The 15912-nt window shown below is 42.2% G+C and overlaps 1 protein-coding gene across 2 annotated transcripts in view; it reads right to left on the reverse strand.

The window, feature by feature from the left end:
- Positions 1 to 15758, reverse strand: part of mtus2a (microtubule associated tumor suppressor candidate 2a) — a 44783-nt gene extending 29025 nt beyond the window's left edge. For both annotated transcript variants that reach the window (XM_020639826.2, XM_065962914.1), the window contains exons 1-3: positions 15606 to 15758; positions 2410 to 4671; positions 470 to 728 (exon numbers count right to left, since the gene is read on the reverse strand). In XM_020639826.2, the coding sequence (XP_020495482.2) occupies positions 470 to 728; positions 2410 to 4449 (2299 nt within the window). In that variant the 5' untranslated portion in view covers positions 4450 to 4671; positions 15606 to 15758. The remainder of the gene's footprint in view (positions 1 to 469; positions 729 to 2409; positions 4672 to 15605) is intronic.
- Between the last annotated feature and the right edge of the window lie 154 nt (positions 15759 to 15912).

Here is a 15912-nt window from a genome sequence, read left to right on the forward strand (position 1 = left end):
TGTGCTTGGTGATGAGAAAATTTCATACATTAATGTTCCTGTGACAGTCGAGCTGTAATGTAAGTCTGACTTCAGCAGTCAGAGATGGTAACTGAATCATCTGAATAATAAATTCGCTGTACGTGGGGAGAAAGAATGAGCAAGCTTTTATTTATTCATTTTGTTTTGTAGATGGCAGCCTTCTGGCACAGAAAACGTCCCTTCAGAGTTTTTCTTAAAAACCCTCCAATCAGCGTGCAAAATCTCAGGATATTCATTTTAATGAGCTGCCTTCATCTCATGCCAATTTGAAGAAGAGACAGTCCCACCACAGCACAAGAGAAGAAACATAAGGTAGCTCTCCAGTGTTTCAAGTTTTGGGTTGCCGAAATAAAATCTGACATGTAGTTCAAAAGATTCCATCTGCATCTTTTTCTGTGAGGAAATGAAAACCGGCTCAAAAGAAAAATGGGAGGAGATGTTTTCATACCTGTGTTATCTTGGCTTTTCTGACTCTGCGCTGGGCTGACAGGCTGGATAGGCTGGCTGATGACAAGGCTTGATTTCTGACCTTGACCTAGTCCTCTGCCCTTGGCTGACCCTGTAGCCGCCCTGTTGACGGCTCCGAGACCCAGACGCAGACCCCGGCCAGTGCGCAAGAGACTGCCGCTTCCTCCAGCATGAGTGGCTGTTCGAGCCTGCAGTGCATCCTCAGCAGTGCTGCCTTTTAAACTGGAAGATCTGCCCATCTAGACATTTAAACATTTAAATTAATTTAAAAACACAATCAGCTTGATGTCTTTTGAATTTTAGACTTGTGAACCACTAACAACTTTAAATTCTATGGCCCGAGACCGTGTCAATTCTCATAGAGGGGCGACCTCACACATAGAGTAAATGTGCAGTCCTACTCATAAGTGTTCATTATAACACTGTACTTATTTCTGGATTTTGTCCTTCTGTAAGTATATAATGTACCCTTGGAAACTGACCGAAACTGAAATGAAATAGTAGGTATTTCATGTGTGGGTTAAAAGTAAATGGAAGTTAGAGAAGATTTTAAGATTTGAACTACATGCATGTTAGCTACTGTATCTGAGGTTTTATAATCATGCAAGACTTCAACAAAAATCTTTATCACTTTCAAGACATATGTATGTGTTAGTTTTAACTGTAAAACACTTTGAGTCGCAAATTAAACACTCGCGTTTTTAGATTTTCTTCTTGCATTCAATGTTATGCTAATTGCAAAAGCTGATAACTGATTTAAATAATGGTTACATGAATGTAGTGTGTACACATATCAGATTAAAAGTGGAAAAACAGTCTGATGAAACATGGAACACATCAAATCTGACATTCTAGCACTAAAATAAACTTAACATTGACCTGAAGGGAACCAAGAAATAGATAAAGGAACTATCAACTCCATAAATCAAGAGCAAGATTTGTCCCTCTAACAAAATGCTAACATGCATGTTGTAACATATAGAGCAGAGAGAATCCTTAAATCCCTGTGGGCTATCTACTTCAAATGCATTAACTATTTATTCCCATATTCTGGCCTTTGACGCTGCATGAATATGAATACTCAATGAAGCTATTTAATCAGAATCAATAAGGGATGATTTTAAAGCGTTAATGAGCAGCTCGTTTGGGAGTGGGAATAATATGCAGCAGATCTTTGATCAATTATACATGGTTTACTGTAAAATTGCAACTATAGGCAACAGCCATCAAAACTGATATGCAGTGTCAATGACTGTAACAGAAGATGTTTTTCTCTGTGCTCATTTTGTATCATTAACTGTATACATGACCTTGCTACTTTCTTTGTGAATGTGCTGTGATTCACACATGAGGAGTCTGGGGCTAATGATGTAGTGTAATTCAACCGACGACAGGGTTGGTGGTCCGATTTCCAATTTGTCTTTTCCACAAACTCAAACTGTCCTTGGGTAAGACACTGAACCCTTAATTGCTAAAAGGTCAGGCCAGGACACTGCATGGTAGTGTGTGAGTGTATGTGTGAATGAATAGAAGTATGGCAAAAGCCTTGCAAAGCACTTTGAATGCAAGTTCTTTATAAATGCCATTTGGATTGTGTTAGAGCCCAGCTTCGTAGAAAATCCTTTGTGGACTGTGCACAAACCCAGCTAGGGTCAAGATTCTGATTGTAGTACGAGTAATGTCATCAAGTAGCATCTAAGATGTTCTCTCTTTAACCCAACTTTGTCCCTCTATTTGCTAGTTTAACAGGAAACGTTTTGGAAAATAAGTTTTAAAGCATTAAAATCCAATCCATGTGGAAGCCCAGAAAGCAATTTTATAATTAGGCTGTATTGCAAGACAATAGTTGATAGGTTTGGAAATGACAATAACTTTTAATCACAAACTTAAACTTAGAAAAAGACTGTACATAATACTGACCTCTGATGGTGCCCCATAGAAGTCTGCCTTGCTGCCCAATTTTGGAGGTGCTGTGTGGCTGTGAGTGTGTGCAGGTGGGACAGTGTGTGTATGTCCAGGGGCCCTGATACTCCTGCTCAGCACACCTGATGGGAAGATGCTTGTCTGCATCTCTTGGCGGTACTTGTCATATAGCAGATTAGAGGCACTAAGAACGGGGGGTCCTCTGGTTTCTGCTTCAGGCTTGGAAGGGTCTCTTGTGGTGTCTTTGAAAGAAGTGGTTGTTTGGCCATGTGTGTATGCTGAAAGCCTGGATGGTAGAGAGGATACCTGATAAGGTCCATCAGCAGCTTGAGGCTTAAACTGAGGATTCTTTCGGACATAAGTGATGATTTTGGGCCGAACTCCTTTCGGTTTAAGTTTAGGTGATGGGGAGCTCTCTTTGGGGCTTGAGCTCTGCTGGTTGTTAAGAGGCGCTTTTGGGATTCCACTTGTGCTTATGTTAGTTTTGACTGGTGCTCTCATGCAACTGTTGCCATAGCCCTGAGCTGATGTTGTTACAGCAGGGTTGCATCCTGGGATGTGTCGAACGACTCCAGGGACATTCCTGGAAACGAGGTACATGGAGGATTGCCTGCGTGGTGAACCCTGGGGTGTCCTGAGAGGGGAGTGGGGAGGGGTCGATGACCTAGAATCAACCCCTGTCCTGTTTGGACTGGAGCAATTCCTTCTGTATGTAAGCTGAGTCTGGGGTCTCTTCTCAAGAGAGGAGGGATTGGCAGGACTTGAGTTCCGCCATGCAGTTGTAACTGGCTGTTTCTCTACAGGACGAGCCTCCCTCTGGACTGCGGGGTTTGGCTGTCTAGGCTGTAAGACTCCGGATGCGTGGTAGAGGGATGAGAAATCGGATGGTTCACGTAAAGAGGATTTTGTAAACTTTCTGTTAGATTCACAACTGTGTGAATCTAGAGAGGGTTTTGGGAAAAAAGATGGCCCTGTTTCAACCTGTTGGTCATTGGGCTCTGCTGATTTCTTTGCACTTCCTGTCTCCGTCTGACAGAGGGGTCTGACAAGCTGCTGCCGTCGTGGTGGCATGACCCTCTCCTCAAAGCCAGCTTTCCTTCTTTGGCCAAAACCCACATCAGAAGAGGATTCATTTCTTTGCAGACTTTTCTCCTCATGTCTTCGATCCTGGCTGTAGAACTGAGGAATGCGAGGCTTCTCCTGAGGATGCAATGGAGGGGAGGTCTGGTTGGCATCTACAGGAGCTGCCCTTCTTCTTGTCTCGGCTGAGGTAGTGTTGTTTGTGTTGGGATAAAGGTTGCTCTTGGAGTTGCACATCGAGATGAAAGTATGGGCTTCTACGCTAGTGTCAAGCGCACTTGATAGACTCCCGCCGAGGGCAACAGCTGAAAGACTTGAGACAAACACATTTGTCTCTGACTTGGACTCCTTCAGACCTCCCTTTTGTCTCTCTCTGTTTCCTACTCTTCCTGACCTGGTGTCTTTTCTCTCTATTGAGCCTGTCACACATGTGTCTAACTCTTCGGTGCTGTGACAGGCAATCCTTTTCTGCACCTCTTTGCCCCTCTGTATTCTGCCCTCCACTTTGTTGCTGTCATTGTCATTTCTCCTCGCTCCAGTTGAGGCAGAGCTGGCAGTTGAGCTGGAGGATATTGACATGGGACCCTCGTCTTTGCCATCTCTCAAACTTCCACCATCGTCTTCGTCCTCATCCTGATCCCTGTTCCCCAAGAATGCATGTATCTCCTGACACTCCAAAACCTCAAATTCTCTCAGCTGAGGCTCCATACATTGCTGTTCAGAGCCCCAAATCACCAACTTGTCTGGGGAGTCAGTCTGAGAAACAAGAGGAGGTATTGAGCTTGTGCTGTACACTGTGTCCTCCATCAGTCTTCTTCCTTCTTGGTCACCCACTGAAGTTAATCGATTTGCATTGTCATCCCCATCAGGGAACTGGATTTGGGTTTTGTTGTTGCCAATCTTCTCTCCTCTTTCAACATTGACCCTTATGCCCTGAATACCAGTTGGGAAGCTCATTTTGAATCGATTTAATCAAAGGGCTCAAAGACACCTGCAGGGTTCTGAGGCCATGTATAGACCTACAAATGTTTCAGGTTCCGTGTTATAATGGCCCTTCAGCTGATTAGTCCAAGGACGAAATGTCATCTCATAAAATATTTTTCACTTCAGCTCCCCACTTATGTTACATTAACAAGGATGACTTTGATGGTTCTTCAGGGAGCTGGAGGTCTGTTCAATCTGAAATAAAAGAAAGTAAAGGAGACTGTTAGAAAGTGTGCCTCAACTAAAGGCACTTTTGTAAAAACCCATTCCCTTTTTTCTGTTTTCCCTATAGAGCCATTTAAAGTGCTTCATATTTAGTCTGGTCTCTGTCACAGCTATTTAAATCAGCTGTGAATAGTCAGCAACTCCATTCTTTTTGTTACTTGTATCAATGGATGGCCATAGTGATCATTTGTGCTACGGTTGTCAGAATGCCAGAATTTAACACTTGGATATGGTTCTATTAAAAATGAAACAATATCAATATCCGTTTGGATACCCAAGCAACAGGCTAGTAGCCCTAGGCTCACAAAAAATTGCATTGCAAATTCACATTGTCTTGCAAGACTGTTTTGGGCTGGGCATATTGTTTATGCATGACACAATTTTAACGTCAAATCAATCAATCATATGACTGAATATTGGTAGTGTTTTGTGCTTTGCAATAGCGTCTTTAAAATGATTCTTTGCATTACATTCATTTGACTGGTTGCTTGGTGACCTCAAGAAATACTAATGTGCATATTTGAATCCAAAAGGGTAGTAAAGCATTTATAATAGGAAAGCAATTATGAAATGATGATGGATGTTCAGGTCTAGAAGAAAGGAGATAAGCCAAGAGAGAACTGAAGTAGAGCAGAGGCTACAGTCTGCTTGTGTATAAGTGGTGGAGTCACCCCCCGGATGTCTGACGAAGACAGGCGAGAAGGAAGAGATGGAAGGATGCAAAGTGTTTTGTAATGAGCATTTTTTTCTCAAGAGACATTGGGAAATATAAGGCGGGATGAGGATAAGGGGAAACATCTGCATTGTAAGTATGTTCAATGTTGGCTTTATAGGAGAAATGACACAAGCAAACAGTGTCTTAACTCAAGAAATTATCAAAATACAACCAATGTTGAGGGTTTAATATGCTCATGTGCAGACATGTTCCAAACATGAAAACTGTAAATTATGTATGGGTGTTGTGTTAGGCTTAGAGTATAAACACCAGATCTGGAGGGATAAATCCATACTGTAGGTTTTATCACTACAGGAGGGTTAACACTCTTCTCTCAACATGTCCTCTCCAGAATGCCATATGGCTGATTGAGCCAATGCCACAGTTCAATCATGCACAGCAACCTCAAATCCTGCTACATTCGAAAGTAGCATCTTGCAGGATGAACAGACAATTGAGATTAAAATTGTTGTCTCCCTCTGACCCTTTTCAATGTAAATGACTGTATTTGGCAGCATGTAGTCAGTAGATGAGCAGGGGGCAGTGAGGGGGAATGTCTTTCAGCGCTTGTCACACAATGTCAGGGCAGGACAGTTTTATCATAGCTGTATTTAAAAAAAAAAAAAAAATGGCTTACAGTAACGAACTCAAGAAAAGTCGTCACTTTGACAACATGAAACGTCTGTTATGTTCGTGCTCTCAGGGGAAAGACTTCAAACTTTTCTTCTACTTCATTCCCTCCACAATTATGCAAGTGCTCTGAGACAAATCAGAAGCATTAAAAACAGAATATGAATACACTCGGTTTCATGTAACCTGCAAGTACAGTACCATTTGCTACATGTATAACTAAGCCTATTTCCGTCATACAAAAAACTTTTTAGGATATTTCAAGCTAATTCTATCTTTATAACTGTAGCATCCAGTCATCTGTGAAGGCGGTGAATGATTGATTTTAGACCTAGATTGTCATTATGTATTTAATGTCTCCCAACCATCACACTGAATATTTGAATGGTTTCCAAAGTTCAAATAAAACTCCCACCATCTAATTATATGTGCAGCGGGGGAGTGTGTGTTCTCATTAGCAGGTGCCTTCTCCATGTGTCCTGTGGCACTGATATCAGTGATCTGAGTGAACTGCTTAGACTGCAGTTCTCATTGCCTGTGGCACAACTGATGCAGCTCCATGTGTGTGTAGAGCTTCATTTTGGACAAATGCACGACAAGGGGAAACATTCAAGGATTTGATTTGTATTCCTAAAGGCTGCCGTAAGAGTCAAATATTTCACATTTTTCCACGTGTAGTCTCTCAAAAAGTCTTGTTGCTGAAGATTTGGGAACTGAATACCAAAACAAAACATAAAACTGAAACGTTCATATTCAAATTACCAAACACTCATTTCCTATCTCATTTATATATATATACTAGATAGAAATGTCAAATATTAGTAAATAAACCCATATATTTGTAATTGTCTGTTTGAGATCAGAGATTGCTCAGAATCAGAGGAAAACATTCATTGTGGTAGACAAATAGACAAACAACATTGTAGAATAATCCAAACACTGCCTTCCTCTGTGCACACAGCTAATATTTACCCCTAGCTGGTGCACACAATCAAATAATTAGCTAATTAGAAATAACACATACAGACAGAATTCAAAGAGGCAGGGATGGAGAGGGATGGGAGGGGGAGAAAGAGACACAGCGTTGCATTAGAGAGAGCGACAGAATTCTTCGAGAGGACATGGTGACAGATCGATTACGCCACTGATGTAGTGCTAGGGGGTTGTGCTGATGACAGCAGTCTTGGGATGCTGAGCGCTAAGCTTGGTCACAGTGGCTGAACCAGAATGTGCTGCACATCACCTCACAGTGTGGCATACAAAACTAATCTGAAAGAAACCCTAAACATGGTACGACGGAGAAGAAAAAGAACCTGCCTGACAGTGAAAAAAAAGGCTAGTTGTGATGATAAAAGGCTTTCTAAATTAGGTGTTTCATGGTTTGCTTTGGGAGCCACACATTTGAGGACCAGAACGTTGACAAGTTTCCTTTGCTGTGGCACTCCCTTACGTTGATGACAAACCACTTAAAGTGTAGCGAACCACTAAAGTGGATGAAGCAGGGCTAGTGTTGGTGAGGGGCTGAATTGAATTTTCCTATGACTTAAATATGAATTGTGCAATTACAAGACTAAGAAATGGTGAAACCAATTTTTTTTTGGAGCAGGGTAAACACTGCAAATAGAAAATGGATCACACTTGGAAACTTGGAATTAGTTTATGGACAACAGTGTTGTGAGCAAAGTCAGCTATATATTGACACTATTTCATTCAAAGTTATTAAAGCTCCTGTGAGGAACTTTCAGTTTGCGTTGGTATTGGTGTCCCCTGTGGACAAGGAGGTACCTCCTATGTCTTTGCTGATTTTGTCCTGTACACGTGCAAGTAGTGTTTTCAAACTAAAGACCTCCTCCTGCTTTCTATTAAAGGTCAAGATTATCACTTGTGAAGAATCTTTGCCTTGGGCTGTTATGGGGGCATGCATTCAATCACTTTGTCTGGCATTAAGTTACAGGCATTAGTGAATATAGAAGTAACCAGTCTTGATGCTGATGTTCTCATTGGCTTTTGTAGGTCATAAAATGGCATCAGTATTTGTTTTGCTCAGTTTCATAACCAGCAAAAAGCTTCTTGCATGAGCTTTAAATAAATGAGATGAATCTACCTAATAAGGATTTAAAAGTGGAATTAAAATGGTTTTAAACGCTGGAACCATTTGTTCAGAGGCTATAGTCCTTGAAGCAGGCGGCCCAGGATTCGACCGCAAAACCTCAGCATTTAGCTGCATGTAATTCCCCACTCTCTCATCCTAGTTTCCTTATTCTATCCTCTGTACTCTACAATGAAGGTATGAAAGCCCCAAAAAATGTCAATATTGCACAAATTTTGACTACTTAATGGAAATCAAAGCAAGTCAGGGAGGTCAAGCCAGTTACCATTCTTGCATATATGCATCTTAAGTTGATCTTAGTTGGAATATGTCATGAAGGTAGGCTTTGTTTCAACCACTAGTTGAGGTAACGACTCAGTCGGAACTCCTCTGGGAAAACAGCAGGGGGTAAAAAAAAATGGGTTGTCATGGTGATACCATATCCCTGGGAATTGGAGAATACACATTCTGACCCCTGCGTGTTCCATCAGAGAAAAAGGTCACATAAAGAGAGACAGGCTGTTGTGAAGGTCAGCTTTACACTCACATCCCATGCATAAAAATCTAGTGTGCAATGCTTTCAACATGTGAATTCACACCCATGAACAAAGCCATGGATAAGCATAGAGCATCAGGAATGCGTAGTGCATACAGAATATACACAAAGCTAGATAGATAGATAGAGAGAGAGAGAGAGAGAGAGAGAGAGAGATATATATATATATATATATATATATTATATAAGTGAATGCCAGTTATTTCCCCACCAGGTGTTTACTGCTCTTCTTGGAGCAATCATATCCATGTGAGTGGGTAGATCGACACATGGCTGAAGTGATGAGAGCATGGGGGAAGGGGGAAGACACTATCTCAGCAGTGATCAAATTCAGTCAAGAGCCGCAGTTAGTGGGCTTCTAACCTATCTCGTGATGCATTCAACCACCAAGGGCTCTGACTCCTCTCCAAAGGGGGAAAATGACGAGCTGAAAACATGTAACGATGAGGGACTGACTGAAAATGAAGGAGAAAAATAAAACTAGAGAGGAGAAATGCCTGCTCATCCTCCTTTTTTTTTCTGAAACTGTGTGGGTGAAAGACTGAGACAGACATGCGGTGGGAGAGATGAGACATGCACATGGATACAGACAGTAGGAGTATGGTTACAGGAGAGTTACAGCTTTCTGATGGCTGATGGAAGGTAATATGCGTCGTTTGAACCTCTATAGGACGAGCTATAGAGGCCCAGTTTCTGATAGAAGCCCGAGAGAGCAGAGGGAAGTAATTATTGAAATCCCTCACCATATATAATGCTAATTAGCACTTAACTGTTCCCATTGATGAAAGTCGTAACATAAATTTCCATTTTTACATTCTAATGCCAGGTTTCATCCTAAGTAAACTGCAGAAAATATATTTTTTTACTTCATCTGTAAGGCTGCATGGAAGGAACTAAAAAGTGATCTGAGATACAGTATCTGCTGTCTATCAGGATCTTGCATCATTTCTTCACATTAATGTTCACTCCCTATCATAAATCAACCAAACTTTCAGACATAGAGACACCTACACTTACAAAAAAAAACCTCTATTCTATAATGTATGAGTATTTATTCGAAATAAGTCATAAGTCAAAACATGCCGGGAAGGAAGTTGGTTTGAGTTTTATACACATATTTACACAGTGACAACAAAATACTATATGTGCAGTACATTATAGCCCACACACACACACACACACACACACACACACACACACACACACCTGCACAGAAACACACATTGTATGCAAACACCCTCTGAGTGTCTTTGTTGTCCATCCAGCAGCACATGTGGCTATTACAGCAGCCATTTGTCTTTGGCACTTTGCTTTATTCCCTCTCCTCCCCCACTGGAGAGCAGACAGGTTTTACAGCTCCCAGGTCCCAGGGGAACCCCAACGACACACACAGACACACACACACACATACACACACACACACACACACACACACACACGTGCATAAATTCCCCAGTGCCATCCCGTTTTCATCCATATATACGTACTTCTGCATAGATGTGAATTCCAGCACACTTGAAAAGAAGCTAAAGAGATGAGGGAACACAAATGGGCAGTGTTGAAATGTGCGTAACCATAATTTATGACTCCTGAGTGTTAGCATGACATAATTAGATTTAGTGCAGAATTCACATTAAATGCATTGTAGCACTTATCCTTTAGATTGAATTCACTTCTTTTAATACAGAACATGCCCTGTTTTTGCACGTTATTAATCTCTAGTGACATCATCCTTGCATGTCCTTGCCCATGTTCCCGAGGCTGTTTTGTGTTAGAAATGCGTGTGTGTAAAGGTGTGAACTTGTGAAACCCTCTACAGACATGTGTATACATGTATGGCTTGTGTATATTCCAAAATAAACCTAAAAAATAAGCGCAATCATCCTCTTGTTTATTTTTGCAAAAGTATCCCTCTCTTCTTGTATTTTGTATTCTATACACACACATTATACAGCAGGATAAAGCTTAGCAAGAACGCCTATTCAGAAATAAGCTAAGCTTTAGTCATCCTTCTCTTCTCCTCCCATCTCAGCGCTGACATAAATAGCACTGAAATAAGCTGAACACCATTTTCACAGGAGACACAAAAGACACCCGGTAGACAGAATTTCACAAGTGATGATTCACTAAACAGTGGCTCAGTGTGTATGTGTGAACCAAAAAAAAAAAAAGAAAAAGGAATGCACTGTGCACAGCAAAGGGATTACCACCATGGAGATGCAGGAATGTGAAATATCCAGAAATAGAATCATCCAGTTGCACTTTTATGTATGTCACAACAACAACTAACTGTATCCAATTAAGCTTCATTTCTATGTTTCCCATCTCCTCAAAAAGGAAGTATGTCCTTTCCGTTCATCCACCTTAATGATACAGAGTTAATAAGTGCAGGGCTAAGTGATCAATCCCATTTTCATCCTTAAAGACGACACATCTGCAGGCTACATCTGCCCAAATAATCCCCTTCTACCTCTCTCTCCTCCTTCAATCCCATAAACACACAGACGCCTTTCTGTACCCCAATGGGGGGAGGGGGGAGGGGAGGGGGGGATTCTGTCTACATGGCAGTAGGGACTGTAACAGGATTTCTGCAGGATCACAGGTCAGAGTGGGTGGTCATACCTAACTGAATAAAGGGAATACAAAAATCAAATCATCTGCAATAAAAGCTGCATTATTTCCTTATTGTGAATGATTTGCGACCTGCTATGGAAACACTGGGAAATCACAATATTTCCATAATCGGATTTATTGAGGAAAATGAAAAATGGAGGGAGGGGATTCACACATCCATCTATCAAGATGTCCCACACATGGGTTGTCTCTCTTCTTTTCTTTTTTTTTACTGCGCAGCCGACAGTACACAAAGACAGGCAACTCATGTTGACAGAGAATGATCACTATGTAAACTAAAAGAGTCACTTTCAGAATAAAACATGAGCGTCCACAAGGCATGTAGGGTAACACTTCAGAGTGCCACCTACACAGTCTCATGAGGTGACTGTTGCTGCAGCAGGAGCAGAGACAAAGAGACAGCTTCTTACTAGGAGAGGAAATGTGGCTTTCAAAAAAGGTCTACCACAAAAAAAAAAGCAACCACTGAGGAAATTTACCATCTCCTAATCGTGATATATTCGCCTAGCTTTCGGCAAGTACTGGGAATTAGTCCCTGCGAAATCAGACAAAGTCCTGGGTTCCTGTCTGCTTTTGCCGTGCTGTGCAGCCTGTAAGGATTGATTGCTTTCGAGATGGATAATAGGAAGACAAATGTGCAGGAAATGAAAAGAGAAAATGACAACGGGAATAAGATAAATCGAGAACGTAAGACAAAGAGGGACTGGTTGGGAGATTAGTATGATTATGAAGAACAGATTGCTACAGCCTGCAGGAGAAAATGAGAAGGCGAAAGACGTGACACGTGTGTTTATTGACTCATTGAGGCTCAGTTAAAACACACACACACACACCAACAATGATCCAGACTGGAGATAGCATAGTGGAGAGGAGAAAAGAAAGGTTGTGTGACCACGCTGGATGCTGGTTGCACCGCATTGTTATTTGCAAAGCCCCTCCACCCACCCGCCCACCTACCCACCCACCACCCTCGCTCCTGTCGCAGAGAGAAATGTTAACTCTTGCATGTCTGGCAGGGGGGAAACTGTACGAGGGGACAAAGAGGAAAGGAGGAGAGAGAGGAGTTCACTTCAGATGCAAAGCAGAGGCAGACAAAGAATTCTCCGTGGGGCCGCAAGTTGGCACATGCTCACCCAAACACACGCACAGACACACACAGACACAGAGACGCACACAGTCAGACATAAAGCGGGCAAGGTGAGAGAGTCCAGACAAAGAGAAGCTGAGTGCAACTTCAGCCAGGCTGAGTCACTGGTGTTTATTTTAGGAAAATATGATAATAGAAAGAAATGATGCTGCAGAGAGAAAGAGAGGGAGGAGGGGGTGGAGAGGAATGTTGGGGGGGGGGGGGGGGGGTTTCTAGTGCAATGTGTGAGAGTGTGTATGCATGTGTAATGTGCAAGTGGCAAACCCCAGAGGTGAGGGGGAGGGACTCCTGGCAGAGGATCAGTGAGAGGTGAGGAAAGAAAGAAGCAGGATGAGGGTTTTTTGAGGTGGTGATGATGTGCAGAAAAAATATGGTAATGGTTGGAATGGGCTGTTTTTTTGCATAAAGGAAGGGGAGAGAGTGCAGGAGAGGGGCACAGACCTCCTTGAGGAAATGCTGCTCAGTTTAACACATTCTAGCAGATGTGTTTATGTTTGGGAACTTGGAAAAAAAAAAGGCTGAATAAGAACAGTGATGTACGGTGTGGAGAAGTGCCATAAAATATGAACGATGTGGAGTCACTGAATGTCTCTGTGGCCTATTACAGCCAAGCACTCACAGTTCTGTCCTCATGAAAAGGACAACTGCTGCCTGCACTTGAGTTCATTCATAGACGAGATGCATTACTTTGCTTAACCGCAGCGTGCTGACTGATATGCTTTCAATGAACCAAGCCCACAAAATACATTAAAAAAAACTGTAAAGTCAGTCTGTGGAATCCCTGTTTAAATGACTGTTCAAATGGATACACAAATGTAAGTCTTTCATGTTGGCTCCCCCACAGGATAGGGAAGTGTGTGTGTGTTTATATGTGCATTTGTGTGTCATCAGTGGAGGAGTGCCTCTCTGTTCACCCTCTGATGTCCTGCCTGTGACTGCAGGGGAGGAGCTACAACAAGCTCATTGCCACCTTCCAGACAAAGGCAGCGTGAATTTGAGAATGTGCGTGTGTGCATTTGTGTTGACAGTTTTCAGTCACACCAAATTCACTCACGCAATTGAGTGCCACTAGCTAAATAACACCTTTTTAAAATCCTTTCAGATCATAACACAGATGAGTGAGTCATTTGCTTTTGGTCCCTAAATAAACATGTTTAATTATGTTTAAAAAAAAAATCTTTTAATAATAATCAAGAATCCATTGCATTTAAAGTAGTCGTGGACATTGAGCATACTTGTTTGTGCACAATAAAGAGAAAAAAAGAAGAAACACAAGTAAAATGGAGAAAAACAATCTTGTAAATACTAATCTACCACATGAAATTGACTTGCATTTTTTCCTCATCTTTCTCCTTCGCTTCACTTAGCTTCTGTCGTTTCCTCCTCCTCCTCCTCCTCCTCCGCTTCTCTTCTGTCCTATTAAATGACCTTGAAGGTCGCACCGGTGCGCTACACTCATGGGGTTTGTGACAAACTGTCTTACCTGCAGAAAACAACACACACATACATAACTCCTGAGCCTGAGGACGTAAACACACAAAAACACACACATCTACACACACACACACACACACACACACACACACACACACACACACACACACAGAGACACACAGTGTTGCTGCAAGTGGTTTTCCTGGCAGAGATCTGCTGAATTGATCGCTGTTCAGACTTTGCAGAGGTCAGATGTAATGAATCAATCACACATGCATCAGCATCAGGAACAAGCCAAGGCCACGGGCTCTGCTGCCCTGCTTTGACGCCGTGTCAGCCTGCACATCAGCATGACTGCGAGGGATTGGCAAGATTTAGCAAAATGGACTGCAAGATCCATAGTTGTGGGAAGTCTATAATAATGGGATCGATAATGACAAGTCTAATAATCACAATTTTTTTTTAAAACACCCCATATCTCCCATTATCTACCCTCCATGTGGTTGAGCAATGAAGCCAAATGCTGAATGGTTGCAATGCAAAAAAATCCAAGAAGTAAGAACTACAAACAAGTGATACACACTAACAAGGACACAAAAACAGCACCCTGCACAGTCTCAAGGACAACCTGATCATCAGACACCACTCAGTCAGGACAAGAGACAGCTGAGCGTGAAAGACATGCCCCCAATCTGCTCACCTTTCACCATTCACTACTGTTTTCCCTCTACACCGGCCCATCTAGGTAACACTAAGGTGAAGCTGAGGACATGCATGGGAGATTTGGAAAAGAACATAAAAGTATTAAACATCTAATAGGGACTCCTTTGGATGTAAGTAAGAACAATTAGAATAACGGGGAGGGGGGGGGGGGGGGACAGGCAAGTCTCAGAGTGGCAGAGGAAAACTGTAACCAGAAATATATATATATATATATACAGTTTATGAATAGTTTGGCTTTTTAACAGGAAAATAATGATAAAATAATTGTGTACATAGACTACACACTTTTAATCAAATATTGAGCACACAAAAATACTTCCCCAAAAATGTAAATGCACACTAATGCCCTGCATATTTATTAAATAACAAAAAATAAATACAGATCCCTCCACCTCTCAGTACAGTGGATCATAGCAGGAGTCAAGTCTAAAGCCTGGATAATCTATATCTGATCATTAGCATCACCCACAGAGACCTGACCTGCTCCATTCATCACACCAACCAGCTCCTCACTGTCTGACCTCTCTCTCTCTCTCTCTCTCTCTCTCTCTCTCTATCTCTAACAACACCTCACTCTCTCTCTAGCTCTCTCTCTCTCTCTCTCTCCCTCTCTCTAACAACACCTCACTCTCTCTCTAGCTCTCTCTCTCTCTCTCTCTCCCTCTCTCTAACAACACCTCACTCTCTCCTCTAGCCTACTACTCCACTTAAAGCACGAGCCTGTTATATATCACAGTTTTGTTTTGCAGAAATTGGCTCTGAAATAACGTAACATATCTTGTCAAATGGAATAAATAGACTGCAAAAAAAATAAAAAATGATCAAGGGCACATTAAGCTGAGAATGCTAACGAACCGAACCAGAACCCAAGAGACCCAAATAAAACGACTACAATACGTGCGTCACTTTTTAAAAGCCCGATTCTGACGGCCGACACGTCGTTACATAAAACGTATTTTCCACATGAGCGTCTTACCTTCGGGTTTCTTCTGATGTTAATTCATTCAACAATGCTCGGAGTTGCAAAACGAAAAAAACACGCGCGTCTTTCCACTCTCTCGCTCGCTCTCTGCCAGATAGAAAGTGTGAGGAGAGAGGGATGTTGCGGACAGGAGGAGGAGGAGGAGGAGGAGGAGGAGCGGTGCTGATGCTGCAGCACCTGGCATAGCATCCTTCTGTTCAGCCGCACGGGCCTCTCTCTCTCTCTCTCTCTCTCGCCTTTCGCTTAACACTCTCGTGCCCTCTGCTGGTTCATGTGGGACATGTGATGGAAAGTCTGGCCA

This window comes from Labrus bergylta, chromosome 14 (assembly GCF_963930695.1).
Source record: "Labrus bergylta chromosome 14, fLabBer1.1, whole genome shotgun sequence".
NCBI lineage: Eukaryota > Metazoa > Chordata > Actinopteri > Labriformes > Labridae > Labrus > Labrus bergylta.